Genomic DNA, 19808 nt, shown 5'->3' with positions numbered 1-19808 from the left:
CTTCTCAGTCAGAATACAGCGACGAGGAGGATGAGAAGCAGCGAGAGGAAGACGAGGAGGAGGAAGAGCGTCGTGCATGCGGCTCCGGTAGGGACAGCGCCGCCCCCGTCTTTGTGCCCGCCAGCCTGCGCTCCCCGAGACCCGTGATCCCAGAGGTGGAAGAGACCATGGAGGAGGTACGTGGAACTGTTTCCCATCCTGTCTCACAGACGCACACCATCCATTCATTTAAAATTATTATTTTACATCGTTTTTTTATAATTCTTTATAACCTGCATTTTTTATTATTATTTTTTTTTTGCATTAGTTTTTCTTTGTGCATGGTTTTCCATCCCATAATTCAAACCCTCCCCTCTGACTCCCCCTCCCATACGTAGCTTGATATCTTGGCCCATATCCCTGATGTGTTGGGCTTCTCCCAAAATGAGACGGGCACAGCTGAGCCCTGTGAACATCAGTTGGACCTGCTTGTTGTAAGTGTAAAATGCCTTAAATGCAGCACAAGGGAACTTAACTCATTAACCCCGGTTACACTGATTCAATGTAATATGATTATAATGTTATATATAGTCTAAAACCTCTGTGATCTATCCATACGTTTTTATCTGCAAAAGTGCCCGATAGATTTCTTCAAATGTCTCCCTTTAAGTTTTAGTGCATGCATTTGTTTTGCGGTTGGATCACACACTAGTATTGTGACTTAGTTTTTGCACACTTTTAAATGACAAAAAGTTAAAACAATGTTGTGTCTGTTTGCATGCAACTGACAAAAGACAGAACATTAAAAATAAGTGTTACTGGGGTTTCTGAAATGAAAGTTTTCCATCAACGTTTTACAACTAGTCTGGCTTGTTGGTGAAGTTTTTGATGTGACTTATAATATATTTGTTTCCCTTAAAGGATGTCATAGACTTCCTTTCTTCAGACCCCACAGAAGGTAGGTTGAAGAGATATTCTGAATAGCTCCCAGTGCCATATAAATATATATCTATATGGTCTCAAAGTCTCATAATATATTTGTTGTGGTCCCTTTTGTTTTAGTATCTGAGAACGAGAGCTACAATGAGGCTGCTCAAACCCTGCTGACCATCGGCAACATGGCTCACCTCCCTCCGTCAGCAGAGGATCAAGAAGCCGTACCGGATCACACAACGGGTGAGAGACGGAGGCCAAAAGTGTTGCATTCCTTTTCGATTAAACTACAGTGACTTAAAAATGGTCCATTATGTTTAATTGCAGGGACGACACCAGCCGACGTGAATGAAACCAGCCAACACCTGGAAGAAGAGATCGCGGTGAAGCCGGCTTTACTTGAGGAAACCGGTGCCGCACCTTCTGACGATGGAGCTAAAGAAACATCAGAAGCTGTTCCCGTTGTGGAGCCACTAAACGGCACAACAGACAATGGTGACATCTCCGTTATTGAATCCATTGAGAGGGACCCTGCCCCTCTACTGCAAAGTCCACAGAGCTCAAAGACGAATTCTCCACAGACCAGGATAGGACGCTCATCCAAGGTGAAGCCGAAGCCGAACCTCGGCCCGGCCTCGAGGACCGCTCAGCCGAAGCTCCCACCAGGGACATCGACCGGGAGCAGAGCCGAGAAGAGCCACAGCGTTGCTCCTGACCTCGCTCAAACAACAGAGGAAAGCCCTAAGATGGCAGACTGCGGTAAAAACGTGCTAAAAGATGACATTTCTTCTATTGGAGTGAAGCGTGCAGAAGAGCCATCTGGCAGTCAGAAGAGCTCTGCTGGTGAAGAACAATCCAATGCATCAGAAAACCAGCGCGTGGAACTGGGCGCCGGGGACTCGAGGTCAACATCCGGGTCGACAGAGGAAGTACTGACAGCTGAGAGGAGCTGTCATAATCGGGTGACATCTGACGCAGCAGCAACAGAACCACAAGGGTCAAACATACACTCGGCCCAAGAGAGCGGCGACCATCTTGCTGCATGCGTTGCACCTGTAGAGGAGTTACCTGTCACTCAGAAAGAAGAGAGGGAAGTGGAGTCTACTCAGCCGATCAGGAAGAGTCGATTCCAGAAGATCAAACCCAAACTCAACTTGGCACAGGCATCAAGGAAAAAACCTCAAACCACAAAAGACACCGCGGAGAAAGACTCACACCCAACTCCCCCAAACAGCAAAATCCATGAAAAAACAATAGCAGAGGTTGAAGCAGAGCCCACTTGCCCCAAATCCCCGAAAAAAACAAGTTGTTGTCCTGATCCCGCTTCTGATTTGATACCACTGGTGAATTTGGGGACGACTGTCACGCCCACAGAAGATCTGTCTACGACTGAGGAGGAAAAGACCGATGTTGGAGTCGTTGGTCGGGTAGAATCTGACTCAGCAACATCACATCAGAGTGTCTCAGAAAAGCAGAATATTCCTGAAGCCCAGTTTTCACCCAGGAGGGAACCGGTGCTCACATTGGAGTCCTTAGATGAGAAACGGACGTCTCATTTTGGGGCAGCTGAGAGTAGCTGTAATGATCCACAGTTGACCTCTGACTCAGTAGTCACAGAATCCCTTGGACGAGGGTCAAAAGAGAGCGGCGACCATCCTGTCACACATGCAGAGCAGCGACCCGTCAGTCAGAAAGAGGAGAAAGACGTGGCGTCTACTTTCCAGTCTCCCAGACGTCGATTGCAAAAAGTCCAACCCAAACCCAACTTACCACAGACGTCGAGAACCGCGAGGTCTAAACCTTCGATCGCAAAGGACTCGGTCGCTCCTCTGCAGCATGCGGAGACGCCCTCCAGCCAGGCTTCAGGGTCCGAATCCACCGATGACACAAGAGCTGTGGCAGAAGCACGGCCGACTGAAAAGCCGGGGAGCCAAATTAAAAGTACTGCCGATGCTTCGGTGTCGGAACCATCCGGGAAATTATGCTCCACGCATGAAGCCACAGAGGAATCTTCTCCGTGTGAGGAGCCAAAGACAGACGTTGGACTCGACTCAAACGGCTCGGAACAAAATGTCCCTCAGAGAAGGCAACGCTTTGCCAAGGTCAAACCCAATGTAGGGTCGTCCCCTAGAACTACACTCACCAAGCTGCAGGCAAAGGACATCAGTAAACCCCCAGAACCGGGCCACGTGGACACCTCTTTAAGCTCAGAACCACAGCCAGAACAGGACCTCACAGGGACTGACTTGACATCAACACTCGGTTCACCGCGTACAGAACTGTTCAGCCCGATGAAGCCGGTCTCTACAGTGTCGGAGGCGAGCCAATCTGAGGGCTCCTCCCCCTGCAGCCTCACCATAGCAATGTATTGGGGTGCTGAGAATTGGTCTCAGTATACAGACTTAGTTCTTGAAAATATGAGCGGTCCAAACCCAGACGGAGATGGGGAGTCTCTAGGGGACAAAACAGTGAATAATGATGACGTGGAGGCCGGACCCGCTGGAGCTACAGAGTCAAATACCCGACCGGCAGACGATCCGGTGGCAGCGTCGGATGTCCAGTCCTCAGAATCGATTCTCCCTACCAGTACACGGTCCACAGCCGGTTCAAAAGAAAGCACTGCAGAGGATGAGTGTGAGGCGCTGAGTCCAGATGCTGTCCAACAATGTTCTGACGCGGGTCAAACAGCTGCCCCGAGGTACGGCGTTAACGTAGTGTCCTGAAACGATACAATGTAAACCGTCCTGAAACGATACAATGTAAACCGTCCTGAAACGATACAATGTAAACCATACCGTCCTGAAACGATACAATGTAAACCATACCGTCCTGAAACGATACAATGTAAACCGTCCTGAAACGATACAATGTAAACCGTGACACCCTGAAACGATACAATGTAAACCGTCCTGAAACGATACAATGTAAACCATACCGTCCTGAAACGATACAATGTAAACCGTCCTGAAACGATACAATGTAAACCGTAACGTCCTGAAACGATACAATGTAAACCGTACCGTCCTGAAACGATACAATGTAAACCGTACCGTCCTGAAACGATACAATGTAAACCGTACCGTCCTGAAACGATACAATGTAAAACGTCCTGAAACGATACAATGTAAACCGTAACACCCTGAAACGATACAATGTAAACCGTGACACCCTGAAACGATACAATGTAAACCGTGACACCCTGAAACGATACAATGTAAACCGTAACACCCTGAAACGATACAATGTAAACCGTGACACCCTGAAACGATACAATGTAAACCGTGACACCCTGAAACGATACAATGTAAACCGTAACACCCTGAAACGATACAATGTAAACCGTAACACCCTGAAACGATACAATGTAAACCGTAACACCCTGAAACGATACAATGTAAACCGTGACACCCTGAAACGATACAATGTAAACCGTAACACCCTGAAACGATACAATGTAAACCGTGACACCCTGAAACGATACAATGTAAACCGTGACACCCTGAAACGATACAATGTAAACCGTCCTGAAACGATACAATGTAAACCGTGACACCCTGAAACGATACAATGTAAACCGTGACACCCTGAAACGATACAATGTAAATACTGGGGTCATGTCTCCTTTACAGTCCAGTGTTTTAAATGAACTGTTATGGAGTTATTAGCTCCTCTTGTAACGGTGTGTTTTTCCCACTTAAAGCAGCGATGGTCATCCGTCAGAAGCAACCGACCCTCCCTCAAGAAAAGCTCCACAGGCTCGTAGAAGCCGGCTCGCTAAGCCCAAACCCCGACTGGTTCCCAGCAGCCGACCTCCACAACCCCGACAAGTTCAGAATGCAAAGCAGGCAGAAACAGGTTTGACAACTTTATTCTTATTATTTTTAAATGAAAGTTCCCGTACCTCAGAATCACTGCCTTCCATGACCCGGCAGAGCCTGAGTTCACCACTAATGGGTCTTTTCCTCAGATGTTGCCGCTTGCTCAGAAGGTGTGGATGCCGAACTCCGGCCTGACATCCCAGACCCAACAGAGGGCGCTGTTGTACAATCTAGAAACCAAATCTGCTCTCCAAAAGATGCCGGGTCCTCTCTAGTTCCTGACACTTGTCCTCGGGTAAGATATGATTCAGTTTGGGCAGGAGTGTATCTCGTGAGCAACAACTGGATATAATAGTCAAGAAGATCTTGTTTAAGGATTAATCCTAAAACATCTCATTTCCAGGATGCGTCGACGTCCAATGCAACGTCCCAAAGTCTCCCGATATCTCCAGACGGTGAGTCGGCTTCCCGTTGCTTTTGTCCTCTGGGCTGTTGACAGGAAGTGCCCCGTGGTTTTTAGGTAACACTTCTCTCCCTTCCCGGCTCAGTGCTGTCGCAGCCGGAGGCGTCAGATCCGGAGGAACCGTTCTTCATCCTCTCTCTGACTGAGATCCCCGTCGGCTCACCAATGGAGCCGGTGGGCCGTGCGCCCGAACTTCCTGTAACCGACGAGCAACAGAGGTGAGCGCCTGCCTTTATCCATCAGAGGGGTCGTCCCGTTCACGCATGTGTGAATCCGTCTGATTCTACGACTTTCCTCGCTCCTCATCAGCGTTCCTGGAGAAGCGCCTCTTCCTCGTGTGCCGGCGTCCGCGGAGGAGACGGCTTCCTGTCCGGTAAGTGAAGGTCGTGAGGAACCAGGCGTAGCTCCAGCCTGACGAGATGTCTGTGTTCACGTCTACGTTTTTGTTTTTCCTCAGACACACCCGGGTTGGATGGTGGAGAATCCTGTGGAGCCAGAGAGTAAAGATGAGACTGAAATTCCCCCTAAACAAACGAGAAGCAGAGGTACGTCGTACATGAAGACTCCTCCAACGCGCTCAGCTCAGCTGATCGAGTCTTTTTCATCATGCACCCGTTTCTCTTGTGACCAGTCAAAGAGCCGGTGAAGCCCAAGACTACGAAGAGGAAGCAGGCCAGCGAGACCCTCGCTGCCAAGGAAGCGGGGTCCATCCCCACCCAAGCAAACGCCGCCGAGCCCTCGGAGCTGCCGGGGCCTTCTCTGCAGCCGGGAGCCAGAGGAAGACAGAGGAAGCCACACGGAGGAAGTGGTGACGTGGAACAGGAGGATGGCGGCGCAGGAGCACGCACTACCCGGACGAGGGCGACCAGAAGCCAGACCAGGTGAGGAGAACCGGAGAACCGGAGAACCGGTGACATGTGAAGAGTTCCCCCAGTTTTCCTGTTGGTGTCTATCAAGTGTAACTAAACGGGTTTCCCACGCACCCTGGAAAACCTGGGAAACGATTGAACACGTTCCCAGTCAGTGAAAAGTCATGGAAAATGATTTTAATGTTCTATTCATTTTCCTTTAGCTGAGCATGAAGTACACGGCTCACCTGACCTGGACCAGGAGTCTGCTGTCCTCCTTTAAGGGACGAGCCTTTTTATTTGTTTTTTTATGTATTTTCTCTGACCAGCTTGGAAAGGTAGAGGTGAGCAGAAGCACTCTGTTCCATGTATCTGCAAACCTCACCATACCTGTAACTGATGCCAACAGGTGGTCAGATCTTTATTCTCGGTTACGGATTAGCCCTTTAAGCCCTCACCCTAAACCCATGTAAGGTTTGAGTTGTGTTTAGAGGTTGTACATGGGGATTATATATTATTGTAGCCCTGATTGTTATGTTTAATTTGATACCTAACATGTTTGTTTTTTGGATTTATACCATTGTTTACAATGCGAGAACTCTGTTCAACGTTAATTCATTTTATTAATTCTTTATCCAATTCCCTGACTAGAAAACCCAAAGACTTAATTCCCGTAACTTCGGAGACGAGCGACGCGGCCCCTGCAGGCGACGCTCCGCCCGGCAAAGCGGCGCCCGAGGGCCGGAAGGCCAGAGCTCCACGTGCAGCTGGAAAACGAGCGACCGCGGCGACCGCAGCCTCGCCGCCGCGCGCCGCCGCCGCTCCCACACACCGTGCAACGCGGGAACGCCACTCTGCCGCCTCCTCGCCACCAACACACACTCCCAACACTCCCAACACTTCTCTGTGTCCGGCTGAGGTGAGCAGGGCTCCTACGGCCACGGAAAACCTGGAAATGGTTGTTTCCAGGCCTGGAAAAGTCCTTGAAAAAATAAATCCCCAAAAGTTTAGTAAAAGTCATGTAAAGGTGTTATATTCATGTGTTCATGTCGTTCATTTACGCTGAGTTTGAAATAATGAATATGCTTTTAAAAGAAAGACTCAGAATATCAGCAGGCATACATACAGGCATCTATATAAATGTTTATTCATTTAATCAAACTATTGTCTCATTCATTTGAGTCATTTAAGGTTTACTGTATGCTTTGTGTTCTCATTGTTAGTTTAAATACTACATTTACTCACTTTTTACTGTTTACACCCAGATTTCACTAAATGTTTGTCATGGACATTTGGTTAAAAGTCATGGAAATGTCCTGGAAATGTGATTAAAAGTCCTGGAAATGTGATTAAAAGTCCTGGAGATTTGGTTAAAAGTCCTGGAATCCCATTGGTCAGAATGTGTATGAACCCTTCGTCGATCGCAGCTGATTCTTTGTTCTTCTTCTTTGTTCTCCTCAGGTTTCTGCCTCCCAGAAGAGCGACTCCAGCGAGGAGGAGCCCACCAGCGTGTCTCAGTACTTCCTCAGTGACATCTTCACAGACGTGGAGGGATGACGGCTGCAGAGAGGCGGTTTTTAAATTAAGTTATGTCTGTCTGGAGGTTAGTTTATGACCAAAAGACTGTTTTTGCTTTGGTTGTCAGTTCTCTCAGTTGTAATTAAGTGAAGATGCATGTACTGTAGTTTCAATTTAAAAACACACATTAATAACCCAAACACTCGTGAAGCACTTGATACCAGGAGGTGGCAGCATTTCCCAGATTATTCATTATGTTCCAATCCTCAGATTATAGCTGTGAAAATGTAAATATTGTACAATAGCAAATGGGTTTTTGTATCTTTTTATTTTTCCATATCTGCTCCGTATTCAGACGGCAACACCAGTCTCAGGAAAACATACCATAGGTATATTTGTGCTTATTTGTGATCATTCATTCTAATCTGAGACGACGTTTTCTTTAGATTAGCTTTTATTTAATTTAATAATATTGAATGATTACATCTACATGCATCCCATACAGAGCAGAGGAAGTTTATTTCAGGAAGAGGTCAGCTTCCATGGAGACGTGTTGTCTGTATATAAGTTGTTCAGCTCAGTGTTCAGAGGTCCTGTACAGATTCACAGCTTTCATATTATGTTTGATACTTGAAACAAAAAAACAACTTGTTCTCTTCTCCTTTAGTTTATGAAGATTAACACATGGAAGTCTGTGAAATCAGAATAAAATGTGTTCTTCCACCAGCGCTGGACTTGTCTTTCATCAACACTTTGCTTGTTTTTATTCCGTATTCAGGAATAATAAGAAAACTCAAGAATACCTGGAGTGAATTTTGAATTATTCTTTTTCCATTTGGATTCAAGAATGAACCGATTTTAGATTTTGGAGGTCAAGGAGACGAGAGAAAACTATAATATTAGACAAATACGGAGACGCCTACAAACATTATTCAGATTGAAAGTGACGCAGTTTGAATTAACAGATTTATGACATCGCTGCTTCATATAGAACACCAGGAAATCTGAATATCATGACATGTGCGTATTCAGTTATGTTAATGCATCGCAGATCACCTTATTTATTCAGCTGCAACATATTCAGCATGAAAAGGACTTTAGGCCGAAAAAGGGTCACAGTATAGAATACCAAAATAAAAGTTGTAGTATTATGTCTCAAAGCAGTTGTAAAAGATCATGAAAATCATAGTAGAGTATATCAAAGAAAAGTAATAATAAGAATGAGTAAATATGTCCCATATGGTCTAGCGGTTAGGATTCCTGGTTTTCACCCAGGTGGCCCGGGTTCAACTCCCGGTATGGGAATTAGGTTTTAATATGAGTCTATTCTTTGTCAAGTAATAGCATATTCTGTTAAAAAAAGTAATTCAAAACAGTCGTATGCTATGTCAACAAATTGTCGTAGTATAGAATGCTGAAAAAGTGGTAGTATTATGTTAAAAGTTTTTAAAAAGATCATAAAAGTCATAGTGAATATGTCGGAAAAAGTAATTAGAAACATGTAAATATGTCCCATATGGTCTAACTATACTATGACTTTCATGATCTTTTACAACTGCTTTGAGACATAATACTACAACTTTTATTTTGGTATTCTATACTGTGACCTTTTTCTGACATAATATGACTGTTAACTTTTTTTAAATCATGCTTTAGAATCATTTTAAACAATAATTCCCATACCAGGAGTTGAACCCGGGCCACCTGGGTTTTTTAAAAGATCATTACAATCATAGAATAGTGTTGAAAAAAGTCCTATTAGAAACGTGTGAATGTCCCATATGGTCTACGATTCTAACCCATAACATGTAAAATAAAGTAAAGTCATAGTATATTATGTCAAACTGTCATAATAGTTTTAAAAACAGTTTAACACAATTATAACTAATTAATAAATAGCATTGTCATGGCATTCAAATAATATTTACATACATAGTATGTCCAAAAAGATCATAAAAAGTCATAATATAGTATGTTGAGAAAAACTATATATATGTATATTGGAAACATGGAAAATTAAAGCCATACTGTAGCATGGCAAAAGTTATAATATAGTTTTGTATATTTAAAGGCATTTTTATTTCATATTCTAAAAGAAAAGAAAAAAACGTCATGAAATATTTGTGCATTAATTTATTTTGCATCCAGCTGAGAACATTGTTCCCTTTGGTGAGCTCTTTCCTGTAGAGGAGTCATGCTACGAACAGCTGCACAGATTGGTCCCACTGCTGAACAGCTTCACATGGGTCAGAACCGGGTCGGGTCAGAACCGGGTCACAGCAGACCAGCGACTCTCCTGAGCAGGGCGCTCTGGTCCTGCGGGTTCATGGCCTCGTAGGAGTCCAGCTCCAGAGAGAAGGAGGCGGTGCCGGATGTGAGCGTCCTCAGGACGGTGGAGTAGCCCTGTTGGAACAAACCGGTACGAGTAGCAAACCGAGGCCAATTTAACCCCCAAAACGACACACAAAGGGTTCGAACCGCCGGTCCCCTCACCATCATTTCAGCCAGGGGCACGGTTGCGAGCAGCACCTTGTCGTCGTGGCGACTCTGGATGTCCCGGACGGTCCCTCGTCTCTGGGCCAGGTCGCCCAACACGGAGCCGAGCCGCTCCTCCCCGACCGTCACCTCCAGGGACATCACCGGCTCCAGGACCCGGCCCCCCGCCAGCCGCAGGGCCTGAGACCCGGGCAGGACCGCCAGGGGGTGAATGGGTGAATGGGTGAATGATGTCATGTAGCGTTAAAGCGAAGGCTAGAAAAGCGCTCTACAAGTCCGGGTGCATTTCCGGTCTCAAACTTGTTTTTGTAAGAGGAAGACAAATGTTCACGCCCCACCTGCCCAAACTAAACAGTAAAAAAAAACGGTCCATGCTTGTGACTCCATCCGTGCTTTTTCAAATAAATTAAAAAGAAAGAAAATTAAAATCACTTTCAAGTAAACCTGGATTGCTCCATCAGACAAAAACAAATAAAATGTGCAATCACAGTGTAAATAAAGTTAAATCTGTGCAAAAAATAGCTAATATTTGGCTAAAAATTACTTTATTGTGGCTTCAATTAACCTGTTTTACACTGAATATCTGTTTAAGATAATAACTAAAGGATTATTTTTTTAACCCTTTAAAAACTGTGTGAAAATCCCCCTGCGCCTATTATCAGACAAACAACAACAACATATTATCTCTGGAACCACATCGTTGTTTAACTTCATTTAAGTTGTGAGAAACTGAATCTGCTGTGAAACATTAAAGTAACCGTTCAGGCTAAGTATTTAGTAAACTCCATTTTTGAACCGAACGACACCGTTTTTTGACTGAAACTCCTTTGAACACCTAAATGCTGTGTTCTATTATGTTTTTGTTACATATTCTGATTCTTTAGGTCCTAATCTTTCCAGAAAGGTGTGTTATTCGTATGTGGGCTGTTGTTAGGGCCTTAATACAGTTTGATAAACCCGGTGACCGCTCCAGGAGGCATTTTTGGGAAATCTTGCTCATATCGTGTTGGATGTTCATAGTTATGCTCAAAATATCTTTTAAAAGTTGCATGCATTTCTTTCCCAAGACTTAGCTGAACAAATACATACAATAAACATAAGTATTGGAATAAATTTACGGTTCCTACGACGACTCAAACACAGGGGAAAAGAAAAAAAAGGTCTAGAGCCAAAATTGGAAGAAAAAGAAAAGACATGCAATACCTTGGCGCCCCACTAGAGGGGTGCGCCCCACAGTTTGAGCACCGCTGTGATAAAGGTGTACCTTCAGCATGCAGCGGGACACGCAGGCGGACACCATGGCAACAGAGGTTCCCGGTTCCAGGCGGACGCCCTGGATCCTCGTAGCCACGCCCTGCAGAGGAGAACCCAGCAGCGGACCTGAGGGACGGAACAACACGACAACGAGTCACAGAGCTAAACGCTCTGAATGAATTCATACAAAAAAGGGCAAAGCAAGTTTGCAAGAGGAGAACTTCAGTTGTGTCGGACGGTACCGTGATGCCATGAGCTGTGGACGCCGTTCTCCACGGCCTGCTTCATTTCTGCCGACAGCTGCGTCTCCAAATGCTCCGAGAAAACTAATTCACACGAGTCGCCCGGAGCGGAGACGGCGAGCGGAGCGACGGCGAGCTCCACCGAGGCCGCGTGGCGCCGCTCCCCAACCGTACGGTCCAGCGTGTCTAGAGAATTACATTTCATTACTTTACATTACACAGCGTTCACACACATTCTGACCAATGTCCCATGACTTTAAACCAAATGTCCACAACAAACATTTAGTGAAGTCTGGGTGTAAACAGTAAAAAGTGAGTAAATGTAGTATTTAAACTAACAATGAGAACACAAAGCATACAGTAAACCTTAAATGACTCAAATGAATGAGACAATAGTTTGATTAAAAGAATAAACATTTATATAGATGCCTGCTTATATTTTGAGTCTTTCTTTTAAAAGCATATTCATTATTTCAAACTCAGCGTAAATGAACGACATGAACACATGAATATAACACATTTACATGACTTTTACTAAACTTTGGGATTTCTTTTTTTTTCACGGACTTTTCCAGGCCTGGAAAAAAACATTTTAAAATGACCATGACTGCTCCAGGTTTTCCATGAGCGTAAGAACCCTGAATACATTTCATTTAGCTGACGCTTTTATCCAAAGAGATTTACAATCAGTGCATTCAAACTCAGACAGTTACACTACAAAGTGCTATCGGTAAGGTACATGTAAGTGCTACCTAGGTGCTACTTTCCTTAATCAAGGTAAAGTCGAAAAAGAAGACGTAGAGACTTCCTGCTGTCCTCATTCCACCACTGAGGATCCAGCACAGGAGCCTCAGCTGGAAGGAGTTCAGCATGTTGCAGAGACAAAGGACCACATGCTGGTTTGTACCCGTGGTGGAGGCGCTGTGGAGGATGGACTCCCTGTAGGCCACCTGCAGCGGCCCCAGCTGAGTCTCGATGCCGTACTCTCGTCTGATCCGGTCGTGGACGATCTCGATGTGCAGCTCTCCCATCCCACACAGGACCGTCTGAGGACGGAGACGAGGAGTTGACTTCTGCTCCGACCAAAGTAACCGCCGGCTGATCCCAGGAGGCTCTTACCTGGCCGGAGTCCGGGTCCGCCCGGACCTTAAGGCTGGGGTCTTCTCTCTGGAGGCAGTTCAGTGCATTCTCAAGATCTTTCAGGGAAATAAAAGTGTGGTAGTGAGTACAAGTTCACTCATGGGGACTTGGAGCATGACTACTGCTGAGGAAATACAGCAGAGCTATAACCCAACATCTCTAAAGATAAGATAAGATCATCCTTTATTAGTGCCGCAGAGGGGAAATACAGGATTACAGCAGCAGTGTAAGAAAAATCAAGTAATATAAAAAACAGTGAAGAAGAAACAAGCCATGCGTACTTTCACATGCACACACTACTTTTCTTTTGTTGTCTGCCTTATGCATATTTCATTTTATGTTTGTAAAATGTTTAATATTATATAGGTGGAGGCTTCAAATAAGCCCAGTTGGCTTTTTGCCTCTCCCTGCACTGTGATATGAATGTATCTCTGCTATGTTTGTTTATTTTATAATTTGAATTGTGCAAAATGAATGCATAAAAGCTGTAACTTGTCACTGACCAGCCTGCTTGGCCATGGTGGGCGGTTCTATGGTGCAGAAGAAGACGGGGTCCGGGACCTCCACCCCTGAGAGGACGACGCTCACGTCTTCCGCCCGCTTGTCCCCGGCGCCGCCGTCCTCTCGGGCTCGACGCGCCGCCGCCGCCGCCGCCGCTCTGGAGGAGACGATGGTGTCTCCGGTCACCGTCTAGTTGTGGTAGAACACAAATAAACCTTTTTTTTTTTGGAGAATATCACGTGTGTGTGTGTGTGTGTGTGTGTGTGTGTGTGGAGGAGCGGTCAGCAAATCAACTTCAATACTTTTATTGCATAACTGCAACAGAAAGATAAATGAAACTCATCTTCACCTCTTTGACCCCGGAGCCTCAAGTGTCTCCGGAACCACAACGTTGATTAACTTCATTTAAATTGATGAAATACAGCAAAGCCTTCTGTCAAGAGATCTATCCGAACAGAAAAAATTTAACTTATCATTAAGTTTATGTAATTACATAAACCCTGTAAGATCTTTCGGTTTTGTGTATTAGTCCCGGAAAAATCCCAAATGCACCCGGACTGTTTTTTTCCTACTTCCTTGATCCGTGTATCGACTCTGCCGGCTTCTGTGATGGTGGGAAGTTTCTTAGACTGCGCCACTCGCCTGAGTCAGACCTTTATGCGACTGTTAATACCCAGCATGCCCCAAACATATGGTGAAAAGGCATAAAGCTTATAACTTTGACATATTTTGAACAGTTTTTTGACTAAAACTCCATGGTAACTCCCTGATGCTTCGTTTTATTGTGATTTTTCTTGCAGATTCTGATTATTTAAGTCATTATCTTTACAAAGAGGAGTCGTACAACTCTGCAGGTTGTTGTTTAGGCCTTGAAGCATCTGGAAGAATCTTGCTCAGATCATGCCGGATGTTTATAGTTATGATACAAATATGTTATAAAAGAGAGTAATTTGAAAATATGCATTCTTTCCACAACTAAATTCTGAAAAAAATGATATAAAATAACACAACTATTAGCACTCATAGGGGGTTCATACGACTACTTGAAGAACGGGTAGAGGGAACCCCAGAGCGCCTGATCCCCCACACCTGCCTGTCCTCAGGTGACGTCTGCATACAGAGGTAACGCATGGGTAGCACATGGTTTGGGTCAAACACAGTGAGTGTAACGGCTTCAGCCGCGTGCCGCTCTACCTGCTTCAGTCCAACCGTCAGCGCGATGTTCCCCGCCGTCATGAAGGGGATCTCTACATGCTGGTCGGCGAAGGGCACCAGCAGCCGGCTCATCCTCTCGCTGCACACGACACAGAGGAAGGGTTGGCGGCGTCGTGATTCGGGTCAAGGCGGCGATGCAATGGAAGCTACGTACGTGCTGTTCCTGTTGAGGTTGTGCACCGCCGTCTGTGGCTTCAGAGTTCCGGAGTAAACCCTGAGGAACACCAGAGGACCGCGCTGCTTGTCGTGGAGAACCTTGAAGGCCAGCGCACACAAGTCGCCCTCGTACCAGCGGCTGCAGGAGGAGCAGAGTTACGTCTCCATCGGGGGGAATATAACATTATATTCACTAAAGCAGCGCATATTCATTAAAGGCACATTACAGCAGGATTTGAGTCTTTGCTCGTTCGTGTTCATCAAGATTGAAAACAAAAGAAACATCACAGACCGACTCAAACTCATGACAGAAACATACGATAGCCAGGATAAAGAACAGTTCCAGCCAAGCTGATCAAGCGTGGATAAATCTAATGGTATTTATTATAAATTAGAGGAGGAGTCAAGTCCTCGTGAGATATGTGTGTTCAGGAAAATGCAGTAATATGCAGGGCTGTGGATGTGAATGTACATGTAAAATATCATGAAAGGGTGTCGGGGTGAGTGTATTTTCTAGTTTTTCTTTCGTTGTTTTTTTACTGACCTCATTTTTGTATTTATGTTTAATGTTAATATAAGATAAGACAATCCTTTATTAGTCCCTCAGTGGGGGAATTGCAGGATTACAGCAGCAAGAGACACATAGTAAATACAAATAAAGTAACATAAATAAACAGTAAAGAAGAAAAATAATCCACAATAGCAATATTAAATATACAGACAGAATAAAAAGTATTAAAAAAGTATTTAAATGTATTTATATTGCACCAGTTGAACGTAATTAAAGTGGCCAAAGTGATTAAAGTGTTATTAAGTGTTTTGTGTCCGTTTGTTGTGACAAAAACATTAAAAATAAACATATCCTGTCGTTAAGTTCATAGCCGACAAAGTCAAGATACAACAAAAGATCCTCATAGCTGTGGATGTCTTAAGAGAAAATGCACAAAGGCAATAAATAATATGATGAAAACAGTATTGGAACTCAGAACCTGGACGCGATCATGCTGGAAGCCTTTATGTAACTGAGTCACAGCAGCTCAGGTCAGGTCACTCACACCAGGTCGTGGTGCCGCTCATCCGGGGCGGGCAGGTAGGCGACGACGGCGTCCAGAAGAGGCTGAACGCCTTTGTTCCTCAAGGAGCTGCCGCAGAGCACCGGGACGCCTCGACGGGCCAGAGTCACCCGCCGCACGGCCTCCTGCAGCTGGGGACGCACGAGCAGCGGTCAGGGAACTCACGGAGCTTCACCGGCTCGTCTGCAACGCAACACTTACTTTGACGGAGGAAACGGCGTCGAAATTGTCGCCGAAATCGGTCAGCAAGAGTTCAGCAAACTCATCGTCCAGATCAGCGACCTGTGGGCCGAACAGGGACATGAACCGGAGGCAGACACATGACTTTAAACCACATTTCCATAACTTTTAGCCAAATTTCCATGACTTTAAACCACATTTCCATAACTTTTAACCACATTTCCATGACTTTTAACCAAATTTCCATGACTTTTAACCACATTTCCATGACTTTAAACCACATTTCCATGACTTTAAACCACATTTCCATAACTTTTAACCACATTTCCATCACTTTAAACCAAATTTCCATGACTTTTAACCAAATTTCCATGACTTTTAACCACATTTCCATGACTTTAAACCACATTTCCATGACTTTAAACCACATTTCCATAACTTTTAACCACATTTCCATCACTTTAAACCAAATTTCCATGACTTTTAACCAAATTTCCATGACTTTTAACCACATTTCCATGACTTTAAACCACATTTCCATGACTTTAAACCACATTTCCATGACTTTAAACCACATTTCCATAACTTTAAACCAAATTTCCATGACTTTAAACCACATTTCCATAACTTTTAACCACATTTCCATAACTTTTAACCACATTTCCATAACTTTTAACCACATTTCCATGACTTTTAACCAAATTTCCATGACTTTTAACCACATTTAACCACATGACTTTTAACCAAATTTCCATGACTTTTAACCACATTTAACCACATGACTTTAAACCACATTTCCATGACTTTTAACCAAATTTCCATGACAAAACATTTTGTGAAATCTCGGTGTAAACAGTAAAAAGTGAGAAAATGTAGTATTTAAACTAACAGTGAGAATACAAAGCATACAATCTACATATTTCCAGTGTCGGGACGTGTACCTGCTCAATCAAAGCGGCCCGGGCCTCGCCGACCTCCTGCAGGAGCTCCGGCTCGTCCGATTGGTCGAGAGCTTTGCTCTGGAACACTTGTCCGTCGTCTCTCGTGGATCTTAGCTTCCACGTCAGCTTCCGGCGGGTCAGCAAGTCGACCACGCCGGAGAAGCTTTTACCGCTGCCGACGGGAATCTGTGAAACGGAACGGCGACGTCACATGGCGACGTAATAAAAGTATTCTTTCTCTCTATAGCTTGTTTTTAGATTGAATCATTGCAATATATACAGTAATACAATATAAATGATGACTTAACAGTGAACTACTAATGAGTGGTGAAGTGTATTTAAGTCGATTTACTCGTACTTAAATACAATTTTCAGGCACTTTCTATTTAAATGATGCTACTTATACTTTTTGACAGCTTTAGTTACTTGTTACTTTGCAGATTTAGATTGTTATAATATATAACTTATAAATTAACTAATACATTCTGATATTATGCAGCAGTATATAAAGTAATCAAAATGATCTTCCCCTTTAACAGCGGCATCAAGTGATGAACTCATTCATGTTCCAGAAACTATAATCCAATAATATAATGCATATGATTCTGAAATGGGACATTCTGCATTAATACTTTTACTTTGGGTACTTTATGTACATTCTTATGCTAATACTTTTTAACTTTTACTGAAGAAACATTTTAAATGCATGACTTTTTACTTGTTAGAGAGAACTTCTACACTGTGATATTAGCACATTGACTCAAGTAAAAGACCTGAGTACTTTATAATCACAGTTTTATGTGATAATCTGATAATGTCATGAAATAATTCACAGTCACTCTGAATCCCCATCGTTAATGGCATGTTGCCTACCTGAAGGAGGACTGGATTGGCTTTTAACTTGTGTTTTATGCTCTCGATGGAAAAACTTAGGCTGGAAAAAAAGACAGTTTCTAGTTAAATAAAGTTTCCTTTTGAGAAATAAGAAAAACAAGGTTGTGTTCGGTCCCTCACTTTGCTGCAGGCTTATCCATCTTGTTCAGGAAACAAACACAGGGGACGTGGTGCTTCTCCGCTTGTCTCCACACAGTCAGAGTCTGAGCCTGTTGGGGTTTTAAAGCAACAGTAGCGACGTGTTCAAAGTGCCGCCGATTACACAACACCACCAAAGAAGAAGCCGTTTGAAAGCAGTGCGCTCACCTCGACCCCGGCAGAAGCATCAAACACGGCAACGGCCCCATCGAGCACACGAAGCGCCCGCTCCACCTCCAGAGTGAAGTCCACGTGTCCTGGGAGCGCACACACACACACACACACACACACACACACACACACACACACACACACACACACACACACACACACACACACACACACACACACGTTTGAGGGGCTGCTCCTTATATATATATGTGATATTCTCACAAGGATGGCATTCCAACCTGGGGTGTCTATGAGGTTTATTCTATGAGTTTTCCAATCAAACGTGACTGCTGCCGACTGTATGGTGATGCCGCGCTCCCTCTCTTGAGCCATGAAGTCTGTGACTGTATCCCCATCGTCCACATCTGGAAGCAACAAAGTAGCAAAAGAGACACAAACTAGCAGGGAATGTATTTATTTATGTATACATGTATCTTCCATGGCAAATAAAGAATTCACTGTGTCCTCATCTTGTTTGTTTTTACCATCCGACTCACCTCCCAGTGCTCTCGTGTAGCCGGAGTAGTAAAGCATCCTTTCTGTGGTGGTTGTCTTTCCTGCATCGATGTGGGCCATAATGCCAATGTTTCGGATTCTGCAGAAACAGAGCAGGAGTTAACACGGAGCCCGGAGCTGAATCGAAACAGCATTTCAAAGAACTGCCTGTATATTTCAGTTACGTACTTGGATATATCAGGATTGACCACAGCCTTCAGCGATTTGACATCATCTGTGACAGTAAACATGAAGTACAATAGTGATGATCTGACGCTAAGTATACATTTAAATTACTGACTATGTTGTCTGTAATCTAACTGATTGAAGCTTTTGTAATTTATTCAATGCAATGTCAAGAATACAAACTAAAGCACATCACAAGAGGCAACAGAACAACGTGAAGTTTTAAAACTGAAATTACACCCCAAAAAAGAATATATTGAGTTTTAAATGTCACACTTGACCTTGCAAACAGAAACTGACATTTGGTAGCTCTTCTGGAGCTTTCATATCTTATAATATGTCTGATCTTCAGTAGCAGATGCTCTGAACATCTACTTGTAGTGGAATATTTTCATAACATGGTATTAATACTTTTACTTATACAAAGGATCTGAATACTTATTTCCCACCGCTGATTATTACGGATCTATTGATGAGAACAACGTACCTGCAAGAAAGCCGTAGTGTCTTTTTACATGACAGCTCACTCTACAGCTGCAGCACTGGAGTCCAGCGGTTAATAAAGACCTTCCCTGTAAATAAACGACCTTGTGATGAAGTCAACGTGATATTAAGAGAATATATCACGGTTATCACTGAGCTTGGCAGAGTGTTCCTTACCCAAAGCATCCTGCTGAATGCCCGACCGGCTCTGACACGCATCTTTAATGATTTATCTAATAATTTATCTTCTAATCTTTTTCTTCAGAATCAGCCTGAGCTTTGGACGAACCATTGTGGAGCAACATTGCAGTCAAAGTCATGATAATGTCAGATAAAAACATAAAAAAGAGGGAGACGTATAGCTATAACCAGTAGATAAATTAATGTATCACAATAAATCACATTAAAGCATTAACGAGTCCTACAAAACAACATGATCTCTGCTATTAAATGTCACGCTTTCATAATGTACGTCTCCAAAATACATCCCGCGAAACAAACATGTGTGGCTAGTCGATCCGTCAATATAAACTATTGTAAGAAATGCTTAACATACGTGTATAAAGTTAGACAGCTATCATTAGTTAAATGTGTATTTTAAAAAACACCTAGTTTGTCTTTAACCCATTTCGGTGTCACGGTAAAAGGTGTGTTAAACCGAGGCCGGTTATATTAACCTGACGG

General features: G+C 43.9%; 2 protein-coding genes across 2 annotated transcripts in view; one reads left to right on the top strand and one right to left on the bottom strand.

Moving 5' to 3' along the window:
* The window catches only part of LOC306751637 (uncharacterized protein), a gene marked incomplete at its 5' end in the record, with an annotated part of 13573 nt that extends 5358 nt beyond the window's left edge, over positions 1-8215 (top strand). Inside the window, 12 exons of the mRNA XM_079235251.1 lie at positions 1-176; positions 378-473; positions 901-937; positions 1042-1155; positions 1240-3623; positions 5134-5185; positions 5279-5411; positions 5503-5566; positions 5651-5738; positions 5825-6074; positions 6693-6960; positions 7503-8215. The exon at positions 1-176 is cut by the window's left edge and continues 221 nt beyond it. Of these exons, the coding sequence (XP_079091377.1) occupies positions 1-176; positions 378-473; positions 901-937; positions 1042-1155; positions 1240-3623; positions 5134-5185; positions 5279-5411; positions 5503-5566; positions 5651-5738; positions 5825-6074; positions 6693-6960; positions 7503-7598 (3758 nt within the window). The 3' untranslated portion in view covers positions 7599-8215. The remainder of the gene's footprint in view (positions 177-377; positions 474-900; positions 938-1041; positions 1156-1239; positions 3624-5133; positions 5186-5278; positions 5412-5502; positions 5567-5650; positions 5739-5824; positions 6075-6692; positions 6961-7502) is intronic.
* Positions 8216-9724: 1509 nt separating this feature from the next.
* On the bottom strand, positions 9725-19310 carry gfm2 (GTP dependent ribosome recycling factor mitochondrial 2; the record flags this gene model as incomplete). The annotated part of the gene is made up of 20 exons (XM_079235250.1): positions 9725-9962; positions 10053-10235; positions 11320-11435; positions 11552-11737; positions 12459-12597; positions 12671-12747; positions 13195-13381; positions 14387-14486; positions 14562-14702; positions 15619-15767; positions 15838-15918; positions 16758-16943; positions 17631-17691; positions 17772-17860; positions 17958-18046; positions 18200-18325; positions 18458-18555; positions 18645-18690; positions 19129-19213; positions 19302-19310. The coding sequence occupies 20 exons, from the start codon at positions 19308-19310 to the stop codon at positions 9834-9836; spliced, it is 2277 nt and encodes a 758-aa protein (XP_079091376.1). The 3' UTR covers positions 9725-9833.
* Between the last annotated feature and the right edge of the window lie 498 nt (positions 19311-19808).

Source organism: Taurulus bubalis, assembly GCF_910589615.1.
Source record: "Taurulus bubalis genome assembly, chromosome: 19".
NCBI classification, from domain to species: domain Eukaryota; kingdom Metazoa; phylum Chordata; class Actinopteri; order Perciformes; family Cottidae; genus Taurulus; species Taurulus bubalis.
Note: the sequence above shows the minus strand (reverse complement) of the source record. Positions and strands in the feature narration are given on the sequence as shown.